This window comes from Perognathus longimembris, chromosome 21 (assembly GCF_023159225.1).
Source record: "Perognathus longimembris pacificus isolate PPM17 chromosome 21, ASM2315922v1, whole genome shotgun sequence".
Classification (NCBI taxonomy): Eukaryota; Metazoa; Chordata; class Mammalia; order Rodentia; family Heteromyidae; genus Perognathus; species Perognathus longimembris.
Genome location: NC_063181.1, coordinates 912,580 through 925,202, shown reverse-complemented (window position 1 = coordinate 925,202; position 12,623 = coordinate 912,580). Strand labels below are relative to the sequence as shown.

General features: G+C 64.2%; 1 protein-coding gene across 2 annotated transcripts in view; it reads right to left on the bottom strand.

The window, feature by feature from the left end:
- Myom2 (myomesin 2) overlaps positions 1-12,623 on the bottom strand; it is a 60,463-nt gene that overhangs the window by 23,808 nt on the left and 24,032 nt on the right. For both annotated transcript variants that reach the window (XM_048330705.1, XM_048330704.1), the window contains exons 14-19: positions 10,548-10,675; positions 9,250-9,433; positions 8,033-8,207; positions 6,902-7,023; positions 4,650-4,837; positions 131-257 (exon numbers count right to left, since the gene is read on the bottom strand). In XM_048330705.1, the coding sequence (XP_048186662.1) occupies positions 131-257; positions 4,650-4,837; positions 6,902-7,023; positions 8,033-8,207; positions 9,250-9,433; positions 10,548-10,675 (924 nt within the window). The remainder of the gene's footprint in view (positions 1-130; positions 258-4,649; positions 4,838-6,901; positions 7,024-8,032; positions 8,208-9,249; positions 9,434-10,547; positions 10,676-12,623) is intronic.

The following is a 12,623-nucleotide window of genomic DNA, read 5'->3' as shown; positions in this document are numbered from 1 at the left end:
GGGTGTGCCCAGCCCACAGAGGGCGGGCCCAGCCCACGGAGAGCGTGCCCAGCCCACAGAGGAGGTGCCCAGCCCACGGAGAGCGTGCCCAGCCCACAGAGGAGTGGCGTCGCCTGGCACGGTGGCTCACCGGGCTCTGGTGCAGTCCAGGCTTCACACTTGAAGTGCTCGCTGGGGTCGGATGGCTGCCCAATCCCGGCCAGGTTGAAGGCGGCGATTTTGAACTCGTAGAGCGAGCCTTCTGTCAAGCCCTCCACCTGTGCAGATTTTGAGCGTGATTTTTGGCTTCAGGAAGTAGAAAGCGAGTCACATTCGATGGGGACCAGAGTGGCAGTGCTGGGCCGTGTCCGCGAGGGGACTCGGTCAGCGAGGAGGGCCATCACCAGGCCCACCGGTCACGCCCATCCCCACATTTGTCCTGTCACCTGCCCACCCTGGGTGCCAGGGTGACACCATGGTGGGGTTGGGAAGTGGCTGAGGGGCGACACCCACAAAAGGCAAGGGCTTTGAGGTGCAGACAGCCCAACTTTCTATCCATGCCGCGTCCTTGTACAGGCTAGCCTTGGGCTGGCCTCACCGAGGCAACTCACACCCAGAAAGCCAATGCACTCCCACCAAAATCGGGGCCCAGTCAGGCCAGAGGTCGGGGCTGGACGTGCAGGTGTCCCGTTGCCTTCACCAGATCCAAACTGGGTGACAGGTGCTACATTGTAAAGCAGAATTCCCTGAGAGACCGAGGCTGGGACCCAAAGACCTCCTAAGTCCCTCATTCCAGCCTCTTGTGAGACCAGTGGTCCACTGCAGCCATGAGGCGCACTGAGCTGTCGGTGCACTGAGCTATGGGTGCACTGAGCTGTCGGTGCACTGAGCTATGGGTGCACTGAGATCCAGGTGAGCTGAGCTATGGGTGCACTGAGATCCAAGTGAGCTGAGCTATGGGTGCACTGAGATCCAGGTGAGCTGAGCTGTCAGTGCACTGAGCTATGGGTGCACTGAGATCCAGGTGAGCTGAGCTATGGGTGCACTGAGATCCAGGTGCACTGAGCTATGGGTGCACTGAGATCCAGGTGAGCTGAGCTGTCGGTGCACTGAGCTATGGGTGCACTGAGATCCAGGTGAGCTGAGCTATGGGTGCACTGAGATCCAGGTGCACTGAGCTATGGGTGCACTGAGATCCAGGTGAGCTGAGCTATGGGTGCACTGAGATCCAAGTGAGCTGAGCTATGGGTGCACTGAGATCCAGGTGAGCTGAGCTGTCAGTGCACTGAGCTATGGGTGCACTGAGATCCAGGTGAGCTGAGCTATGGGTGCACTGAGATCCAGGTGAGCTGAGCTATGGGTGCACTGAGATCCAGGTGAGCTGAGCTATGGGTGCACTGAGATCCAGGTGAGCTGAGCTATGGGTGCACTGAGATCCAAGTGAGCTCAGCTATGGGTGCACTGAGATCCAAGTGAGCTGAGCTATGGGTGCACTGAGCTATGGGTGCACTGAGATCCAGGTGAGCTGAGCTATGGGTGCACTGAGATCCAAGTGAGCTGAGCTATGGGTGCACTGAGATCCAGGTGAGCTGAGCTATGGGTGCACTGAGATCCAGGTGAGCTGAGCTATGGGTGCACTGAGATCCAGGTGAGCTGAGCTATGGGTGCACTGAGCTGTCGGTGCACCGAGATCCAGGTGAGCTGAGCTATGGGTGCACTGAGATCCAGGTGAGCTGAGCTATGGGTGCACTGAGATCCAAGTGAGCTGAGCTATGGGTGCACTGAGATCCAGGTGAGCTGAGCTGTCGGTGCACTGAGCTATGGGTGCACTGAGATCCAGGTGAGCTGAGCTGTCGGTGCACTGAGCTATGGGTGCACTGAGATCCAGGTGAGCTGAGCTATGGGTGCACTGAGATCCAGGTGAGCTGAGCTATGGGTGCACTGAGCTGTCGGTGCACCGAGATCCAGGTGAGCTGAGCTATGGGTGCACTGAGCTATGGGTGCACTGAGATCCAGGTGAGCTGAGCTGTCGGTGCACTGAGCTATGGGTGCACTGAGCTATGGGTGCACTGAGATCCAGGTGAGCTGAGCTATGGGTGCACTGAGATCCAGGTGAGCTGAGCTATGGGTGCACTGAGATCCAGGTGAGCTGAGCTATGGGTGCACTGAGATCCAGGTGAGCTGAGCTGTCGGTGCACTGAGCTATGGGTGCACTGAGATCCAGGTGAGCTGAGCTATGGGTGCACTGAGATCCAGGTGAGCTGAGCTATGGGTGCACTGAGATCCAGGTGAGCTGAGCTGTCGGTGCACTGAGCTATGGGTGCACTGAGATCCAGGTGAGCTGAGCTATGGGTGCACTGAGATCCAGGTGAGCTGAGCTATGGGTGCACTGAGATCCAGGTGAGCTGAGCTATGGGTGCACTGAGCTATGGGTGCACTGAGATCCAGGTGAGCTGAGCTATGGGTGCACTGAGATCCAGGTGCACTGAGCTATGGGTGCACTGAGATCCAGGTGAGCTGAGCTATGGGTGCACTGAGATCCAAGTGAGCTGAGCTATGGGTGCACTGAGATCCAGGTGAGCTGAGCTATGGGTGCACTGAGATCCAGGTGAGCTGAGCTATGGGTGCACTGAGATCCAGGTGAGCTGAGCTATGGGTGCACTGAGATCCAAGTGAGCTGAGCTATGGGTGCACTGAGCTATGGGTGCACTGAGATCTAGGTGAGCTGAGCTATGGGTGCACTGAGCTATGGGTGCACTGAGATCCAGGTGAGCTGAGCTGTCGGTGCACTGAGCTATGGGTGCACTGAGCTATGGGTGCACTGAGATCCAGGTGAGCTGAGCTATGGGTGCACTGAGATCCAGGTGAGCTGAGCTATGGGTGCACTGAGATCCAGGTGAGCTGAGCTGTCGGTGCACTGAGCTATGGGTGCACTGAGATCCAGGTGAGCTGAGCTATGGGTGCACTGAGATCCAGGTGAGCTGAGCTATGGGTGCACTGAGATCCAGGTGAGCTGAGCTGTCGGTGCACTGAGCTATGGGTGCACTGAGATCCAGGTGAGCTGAGCTATGGGTGCACTGAGATCCAGGTGAGCTGAGCTATGGGTGCACTGAGATCCAGGTGAGCTGAGCTATGGGTGCACTGAGCTATGGGTGCACTGAGATCCAGGTGAGCTGAGCTGTCGGTGCACTGAGATCCAGGTGAGCTGAGCTATGGGTGCACTGAGATCCAGGTGAGCTGAGCTATGGGTGCACTGAGATCCAGGTGAGCTGAGCTATGGGTGCACTGAGATCCAGGTGAGCTGAGCTATGGGTGCACTGAGATCCAGGTGAGCTGAGCTATGGGTGCACTGAGCTGTCGGTGCACTGAGCTATGGGTGCACTGAGATCCAGGTGAGCTGAGCTGTCGGTGCACTGAGCTATGGGTGCACTGAGATCCAGGTGAGCTGAGCTATGGGTGCACTGAGATCCAGGTGAGCTGAGCTATGGGTGCACTGAGATCCAGGTGAGCTGAGCTATGGGTGCACTGAGATCCAGGTGAGCTGAGCTATGGGTGCACTGAGATCCAGGTGAGCTGAGCTATGGGTGCACTGAGATCCAGGTGAGCTGAGCTATGGGTGCACTGAGATCCAGGTGAGCTGAGCTGTCGGTGCACTGAGCTATGGGTGCACTGAGATCCAGGTGGGCTGAGCTATGGGTGCACTGAGATCCAGGTGAGCTGAGCTATGGGTGCACTGAGCTATGGGTGCACTGAGATCCAGGTGAGCTGAGCTGTCGGTGCACTGAGATCCAGGTGAGCTGAGCTATGGGTGCACTGAGATCCAGGTGAGCTGAGCTATGGGTGCACTGAGCTATGGGTGCACTGAGCTATGGGTGCACTGAGATCCAGGTGAGCTGAGCTATGGGTGCACTGAGATCCAAGTGAGCTGAGCTATGGGTGCACTGAGCTATGGGTGCACTGAGCTATGGGTGCACTGAGATCCAGGTGAGCTGAGCTATGGGTGCACTGAGCTATGGGTGCACTGAGCTATGGGTGCACTGAGCTATGGGTGCACTGAGCTATGGGTGCACTGAGATCCAGGTGAGCTGAGCTATGGGTGCACTGAGCTGTCGGTGCACTGGGATCCAGGCCTGCTGCGCTCAGCTCAGCTCCTTGTCCAGGTGAGCAACCGAGGCTCAGACAAGTGAACCGGAAGCAAGCAGAGCTTCTCCCTTCCCTCCCACGCGGCTCTCCACCCAGGCACGGGCTCTGCACCAGGGACAGGAACCCTCCTGGCTCGGCCTCTGCCTTTCAGGGCCCAGCTCAGAACGAGGGCCCGGGGCTGGGGCCCCAGTTTAGAATAGGGGCCTGAGGCTGGGACCTGGGGCTGGTGTGCAGTCAGATCCACTTAGTCACTGTCTCCCTGTCCCTTCAGGGCTTCTCAAGGGGAGAAAAGTTTCCTAAGATCCTTCCAGTGGCATGCTCTCACGGCGCCTGGGCTTCTAATCCACTTCTGTTTCCATATCCAACTACCTAACACCCCTGCACTCTAAACCAGGGACAGAGCCTGCCAGGGGCCGCCGTCACCCAGGCAGAAGTAAACAACCCAGCGCCGCGCCCTCCAAAGCAGGGACGGGGTCTGCCAGGCCGCCGTCACCCAGGCGAAAGCAAACAAACAGAGGGCGACCAACCGTGAAGATCCTGTCCTGGACAGGTGAGGCGCTGGCCTCGTGCCAGTTCCGGTGAAGAGCCTCGCGCTTGTCCAGGTAGTAGCCCAGGATGGCGGAGCCGCCGCTGAATCTCGGCACCTTCCAGCCGAGCGTCATGGACTGGCCGTCGCAGCTCAGCAGGGTGATCCCGTAGGGGTGGGACGGGGCGGCTGCCGGGCAGGGGTGGGGGGGGACGAGAGTGAGCCAGGTCCGAGCCCCGCACCGCATCTGTGCCCCCGGAGCTCCCGCCCCAGAGCCACAGGGGCAGCAGAGGGGAGGGCGCCGGTCCCCAGCAAGCTGCCCCCGGCGCCCCGTCGGTGGCCCCACCCACCCACCCACCCACCCCCGACAGCCTGCGCCCCCGTCGGTGGCCCCACCCACCCACCCACCCACCCCCGACAGCCTGCGCCCGTGCGCCTGCTCAGGGCTCTCCTTCAAGGGGGTGCGTGGAAAGCAGCTTCTTCACGGTGCAGTCGGGAAGGGGAAACACACCCTGCCTGACTCGTGTCACCCTGACCCCCCATGACAGCACCTTCATGATAAAAAAAAAAACCTGAGGAAAATACAGTCATTGGTCACCCTACATGCACCTGCCAGCGTGTGGATGAAACGAGGTTAGCGGCTGCTGGACTCTGCTCTGCACCCTAGAGAGGAGAGGCCGCCTCCCGGGCACTGAGGGGAGCGAGGAGAGGAGGGGAGGGGAGGGGGAAGGGGGAGGGGGAGGGGGAGGGGAGGGGGAGGGGAGGAGAGGAGAGGAGAGGCCGCCTCCCGGGCACTGAGGGGAGCGAGGAGGGGAGGGGAGGGGAGGGGAGGGGACGGGGGGAGGGGGAAGGGAGGGGGAGGGGGAGGGGAGGGGAGGGGAGGGGAGGGGAGGGGAGGGGACGGGGGGAGGGGGAAGGGAGGGGGAGGGGGAGGGGAGGGGAGGGGAGGGGAGGGGAGGGGAGGGGACGGGGGGAGGGGGAAGGGAGGGGGAGGAGGAGGGGAGGGGAGGGAACGGGGGAGGGGAGGGGGGAGGAGAGGAGAGGAGAGGAGAGGAGAGGCGAGGTGAGGCGAGGCTGCCTCCCTGGCCCGTGAAGGGCCCTCTGAGAGGAGCTTCCCAATCTTCCCTGGCCCCATCCCGGTAAGTCAGCCTTGCCCGCGTCCTGACCTCCCGCCTGGAGCGATGCAGGCGGGCCTGGCCGCGCCTCGCACCGAACACCGTGTCGGGGTGGGAGGAGGCGGAGAGGGCGAAGGTGTTTGCTCCTAACGGTTAAGTCCCCTGACTCTGAGGCGTGAGGGGGGACACAAATGAACAGTGCTCCCCACGGAAGGAGCACACCGCTGGCTCTCCGCGGCAGGAGTGGTGAATGGGAATGCCCGCACACCGCTCCTGAGGAGAGGGAGGGGAGACGCGGCACTGCACCAGCAAGTGGGCTCCTGGGCCCTCCCGGGCCCCGCCGGGAGCTCCCAGCCCCCGGTGCCCAAGCCCGAGCACGGACGGCACCGCGGAGGGGGGGGGACTCTTAACTCCGAGGACGTCCACGCATTCAACGGGGGCCGAAGAGCACGGAGGGAGTGAGAAGACAACGCTGTGACTCGCATCTGCGTTTCGGGTCGCGCCTGCACACGTGCAATGGCACAGCACGCGTGACAGAGGGGTGGCGATGAGCCCTGTGGCCCGGCTTGACCCAACGAGCAGCTTCTCAGGTGAATAGGGCTGATGTGCTTCACGTGATTTGTGAAAATAGGACAGGAACGCCCCTGAAAACGCCCTAGGGGCTGGGAGGGCGAGGGAGTGAGGTGGAGGGGGTTGATCAGGGGGTGTGTGTGCAGAAGGGGTGGATGAACAACTACCTGTGCCACTAACATAGGCAGATTAAAAACCTTAACTTAAAAGCAGGCATTTTCAGTATCTCAGATCACAACGACAGGCCCACACTGACACACGCACACGCACCCGTGAAGGTCATCGTGAGCACCTCGGCCGGGGTTCTGAGAGGGAAACGATGTCCTGCGGCAGGCGAGCCCGTGCCAGGGCTGGGGGTTGGGCACGCGCGGTGGCAGCAAAGCTGGCCATCTTTAATTTGGGTATCGTGAGCCTACGATCATTCCCCCCTCCGGCACTTCAGAGACGAGCGGCCCGCTAGTGAGACGTTCCGCCAGAGCTGCACAGGCCCGGACAGTGCCACAGCTCCTCACGCAGAGGACAGAGTCTAGAGAAACACCACCCAGCCACCGGCCCCTGAGCTACGTACCGAGGGCAGCCTGGACCTTGATGACCTCCGACTCCTGCGAGTTCTCGCTGGCCCCCACCGCGTTGACGGCCTTGACCCGGAAGATGTACCGCTCGCCCGTGCTCAGGCCGTGCACCACGAACCTGAAGAACGAGGAACGGTGGCGCGGTGTGACTCGAGTGTGCTTTGCTCGCCCAGAGCGCGAGCTGAAACGCAAGAGCACCCAGTCCGCCATGTTCAGCGCCCCTGTCCGGGAATTGCTCCACTTGCGCGCCTGGTCTACAGGACCTGGTGATCTACCACCGGGGGTTGAGGGGGGGCCATCACCCTGCCTGCCGTGGAAGCAGGGCCACAGGCCAGCGGGGAGTGCGGGCTCTGGCACCCCCCGGACCTACGATGTCCCATCCCACCTGGAGAATCAGAGAGCAAACAGAGCCTCCCCGCGCCCCTTGCGGGTGGCAAACAGGAGGCGGTGCGGGAAGAACTCGCGCCTGTGCTTTGCACGCGGCAGAAACTCAGCAAAGCGGGGCCATCGCCGCGGATCTCTCACAGTCAACGGTATTCACTGCCCACTTGCACACTCCTGCTCAAGAACACCACCCAGCCTGAGCCGGAGCAACCCTGCTGCGTCCCAGCCATCCACCGTGAGCTGTCCAGCGGCCACCCCCTCAGCAGCCGCCCTTCTCTCCTAGGCGTGGCCTTTTATAATGCATGGGGGGGGGTTAAGAGAAGAAAAAGGGGCACAGCTCTCGGCACCCACCCCTGCACAGGGTGACTCCGCCAACTCCACGCTTTCCTATGAAGCACATCACACAGGAGGCACAGAGGCGGACAGGAGGGTGCCAGGGTAAAACCCGCACTCCAGGCTGGGGAGCAGGCCTGACCCCCCTGTGCCCAGCTCTGAGTGCCCCCTGCCCCTCGAGGGCCCCAGCCAGCTGATGTGTCTACAGGGCCCCGTGGGTGGAGGCCTGCCACTGCGGTGTCACCCAGGGTGCTATGGGTGGGGTCTGTCACTGTGGACGGGGCCTGTCACTGCGGGCGTCACCTAGGGTGCCGTGGACGGGGCCTGTCACTGCGGGTGTCACCCAGGGCCTAGGCTCGACCTCTGTCCCCGGCAGAGCCCTGGCAGGGGCAGGCTGGGGGGAGAGGCACCTGTTGTAGCTGATTGGCTTGTGGTTGCACGGCTCCCACAGGTTGGTTCCGGCCACGCAGCAGTCCACGTAGTAGCCCAGGAGGTCCTCCTCCTGCTTGGGTCTGTCCCACTGCACCACGACCGACGTCTTGGTGTTCCGGGATGCCAGCACGCGGCCAGGGGCAGAAGGGACAGCTGCAGGGCAGCAGGAGGGCGGGGCGGGTGGTCAGAGCCGACGGCCGCCTCCCCTCCCCGGCAGGTGCCAGCCCAGCTGGAGGCTGCAGACGCGGCTTACGCTGGGGCGCGGGGAGCGGCCAGGAGGAGCTGCAGGGGGTCTCCCTGCGGCCCGCCAGACTCTGAAGGGATGGGAGGAAATCGGCCCCAGGAAGAACTTGCCGCACTGGGAAACAGCCTTGCTCGAGATGCCCACCCCCACTTGGGAGAACGGGGAATAAGGGGACTCGGAACGAAATCACGACCTGACCGTCCTATGTCCCTCCCGCACGCCAGGGTGACAGGCTGTGGACTCAGGTCCTGCCGCCCGCGTCACCCGCCGCCTTGGCCAGGAGCCTGGCCAGGTCCTGGGCTCAGTGTGAGAGCCGCGTCCGCCTGCGCTCTGGTCGGGGTTGTTTGTGTCAGGTGGGTGGTCTGCCGTTTGAGCCGGGCCCTCTTTGGGTTCATTATCTTTCGGTGAGTGTCTCACGCGTACGCTCTGGCTGGGCTGGATCACCCAAATCCTCCCATTCACGCCTCCCACCTAGCCAGACGGCAGGCGAGCACCCCTGCCCTGGGCCTGATCTGCGTGGGTAGCGGGCCCAGGTTGGCCTTGAACGGTGATCCTTCCAATCTCCATCTCTCCAATGGCTGGGATGATGGGTGTGAGCCACTGATCCCAGCTGGATTAGACCCAGATGAACAGGGAGCAGCCAGTGCCTCCATCCCGAGGGCCGGCTTGCCACCTGTTCATCGAGGCGGCTGACTTTCTTGCAAAATCCAGCGCGAGGGAGATGGGCGAGTGAGGGAGATGGGCGAGGTCTGCGGGCGCTCAGAGCGGGGCTCCTGGCATCGGGCGTGTTACTCGGGGACGAAGGGCTCTGGGGAGCCCCGGGGCGTCACCTCGGCCAGGGCCGGGTCAGAAGTCTCACGCTCTCTGCTAGCGTGGCGAGGTGACGGAACTCGGGGCCCACGCTGGGACCCCGTCCCCCCCCCCCCCCCGCGAGACCCCGGCGAGGCTTACCGATGGTGTCCTGCGCCTGGACGGGGGCTGTGATCTCCGACGGGTCGCTCAGGCCGTGCTTGTTGGCCGAGAGAACGCGGAACACGTAGGGCTTTCCCTCGGCCAGGTCGAAGACGGCGAACCGGGGAGAGCGCACGGCCGTCTGGGCGTTGACGCGCTGCCAGCTGCCGCTCCCCACGGCGGACTGCGGGGAGGACAGGAGGGCAGGAGGGCACAGCTCGCGCCGTGGGCGGGGCGGGGGGACACCCGGCCACTGACGGCCGGGGCCACGCAGTGCGAGCGGGGCCCGCGGACGGCCCTGGACGGCCCTGGGCGCCGGGGCGGGCGGGCTCGGGCAGCCGGGCGCAGGCCGCAGGGGCGGGCTGGACACGCGGAGCGGGCGCTCCCTCCGGAGCAGGGGACCCCAGCCTGCCGTCCCCACGCTCCCTCCGAGAGCCCAGGCCAGAGCCGCGTCCTCCAGGCCCGCAGGGCCGCGTGCAGGGGCCTCGGACTTGAGGGCGGCGGCCGCCGGCCCAGGGCACCTCGCACGCGGCACGGGGCACGCGGCGGCGCCCGCCGCACAGAGAGCGCCGCCATGGGGAGATGGCTGGCCCTAGACACGCGGCCCAGGCCCCGGCCCCGCCCCCGGCCCCGCCCCCGGCCCCGCCCCGCCCCCGGCCCCGCCCCGGCCCCGCCCCGGCCCCGCCCCCGGCCCCGCCCGACCATACCCTGGCTCTGCCCTCTGGCTCCTCCCCGGCCCCGCCCCGTCCAAGGCCCCGCCCCATCCCCACCTCAGCTCCGCCCCCGAACCCGCCCTGTCCCTGGCCTGGCTCTGCCCTCTGGCTCCTCCCCGGCCCCCGCCCCGTCCAAGGCCCCGCCCCATCCCCACCCCAGCTCTGCCCTGGATCCCCCACCATCCTCCCAGGCCCCGCCCCGGCCCAGCTCCACCCCAGATCCTCCCAGGCTCCGCCCCTGCCCCAGGCCCCGCCCCATCCCCACCCCAGATCCGCCCCTATCCTCCCAGGCCCCCCCCCTGGATCCGCCCTGGCTCCGCCCCTGCCCAGCCTCGCCCGATTCCGCCCCCCTCCTCCCACCCCTCCCAGCTCCTACCTGGGTCGTCCCCCTGGCTCCACCCCCGATCCGCCCTGACTCCGCCCCAGGCCTACCCCACAGCTCCTCCCACAGCTCCCCCTCCCCCTGAGCAACCGTGCTCCCCGCGGACTGCAGTGGCTGACGGGGTCAGGGCGCCTGGGTCAAGCCCAGAAAACAGGGCGGCCTAAGATCCGCTGCGCAGAGCCCGCGAGCCCGCCCGCCCTCACCTTCTCGATGAAGTACATCAAGGGCTCCTTCCCGCGGGGGCTCGGGGGCTCCCAGCTGAGGACCACATAGTTCCGGCTGATCTCTGCGGCCTGCACGTTCGTGGGAGGGCCCGGGATCTGAACATCGCCTGCGGGAGCCATGGATGCAGTGAGCGCGGGACCCTGTGCCCCCCGCAGCCCGGCCCAGCCCCCCGTGAAGACGTCCCAGGGACCCTGTGCCCCCGCAGCCCGGCCCAGGCCCTGCCCCAGCCCCCGTGAAGACGTCCCAGGGACCCTGTGCCCCCCGCAGCCCGGCCCAGCCCCCCGTGAAGACGTCCCAGGGACCCTGTGCCCCCCGCAGCCCGGCCCAGCCCCCCGTGAAGACGTCCCAGGGACCCTGTGCCCCCGCAGCCCGGCCCAGCCCCCCGTGAAGACATCCCAGTGACCCTGTGCCCCCCGAAGCCCACCCCAGCCCCCCACGAAGACGTCCCAGGGACCCTGTGACCGCCGCAGCCCACCCCAGCCCCAGTGAAGACGTCCCAGGGGCCCTGTGCCCCCGCAGCCCGGCCCAGCCCCCCGTGAAGACGTCCCAGGGACCCTGTGACCGCCGCAGCCCACCCCAGCCCCAGTGAAGACGTCCCAGGGGCCCTGTGCCCCCTGCAGCCCGGCCCAGGCCCCGCCCCAGCCCCTGTGAAGACATCCCAGGGACCCTGTGCCCCCCGCAGCCCGGCCCAGCCCCCCCCTCCGTGAAGACGTCCCAGGGGCCCTGTGCCCCCCGCAGCCCAGCCCCCCGTAAAGACGTCCCAGGGACCCTGTGCCCCCCACAGCCCGGCCCAGGCCCAGACCCCAGGCTGCCCTGAGCTGCTTCTACTCAGAGAAGGCCCACAGCACCAAGGACTGCTCCTCAGAACCCGAGTCTAAGGCTCAGGAAAAGAGTACCGCTTATTTTTATTCCAAGATCAGCTAGGTCATCACAGCCCCGTCCAAATGGCCTTCAGAGTTTCTGCAGGCAGGGGGAAGAATTTTCCCGGGAGACCCCCACACACACTGCACTGGGGGCCGTGCAGGGACCAGCTCCGGGCTCTGTGGAGGGCCACGCGCACTGGTGGCCCCTAGCTGCCGCCTCCAATCTGTGGCCCAGAGCACTTCCATTCTGCATCAGCTTCCTCAGCACCACAGCTGCTCCGCCCTCCCTGAGAGACCTGCCCCAGCGGCAGGCCTGGGCCTGAACTCCGGCAGGGCCGTTGAGCCCTCTGCGGGTAGCAGGGATGGGCTTTCACAATCCAAGACACCCAGTACCCCTGCTCTCTTGGCGCTACATTCTTCTTATAGGATGCGAGGTAACAGAGATTGTGTTTGGTTTATGGGAGAGTCTCATATGGAAGAGGTCTCCAGAGCCACGGTCCCTTCATTGTGATACAAAACGTTACGAGCTTCGAATTGGATTAGCACATGATTAACATGGTTTGAGCCATTCCCGGGACGTCTCTGTGCCCTTCACATTATCCAGTTGCCCCGGCGGGACTAACGGCCACAGGGAAACAGCACAAAACAAGATTGGGTTTCGTCTCATGAGTCCCGTTGCAGAACACGGGGACTTTAGAGGGATTGAGGCCTGATCTAGGATCAGCCTGGCCAGCGGGTTGAATTTCAAGCAGGGAGTCGGCTTGTGTCCAGGAAAGTGCAGACAGCTCCGCTGCAGTGGGGGCCACTCTGCAAGGCCAGGGCTCTGGAAGATCTGCAGACAGCCCAACCCTGACAGGAGAGCCGGAGCTGAGGCCTGGAAAGGCCCGGGGCCACGGGGGGCTCACGGAGGCGGGCAGAGGGGGGATAGGGGCCTTTCCAAGTATTCTGTGTCCATCTTTCAGGAAAGTAATTCAAGAAATACCAGGAAGAGTAGACAGCATTTAAAAAAAAAAAAAAAAAAGAGCATTGAGCCAGGTGCTGGTGGCTCACCCCCGGAATCCTAGCTACTCAGGAGACTAAGACCTGAGGATCAAGGTTCAAAGCCAGCCCAGGCAAGGAAGTCTGTGAGACTCTTACCACCAATTAACCACCCAAAAGCCAGAACTGGAGCAGTGGCTCCGGAGAAAAAGC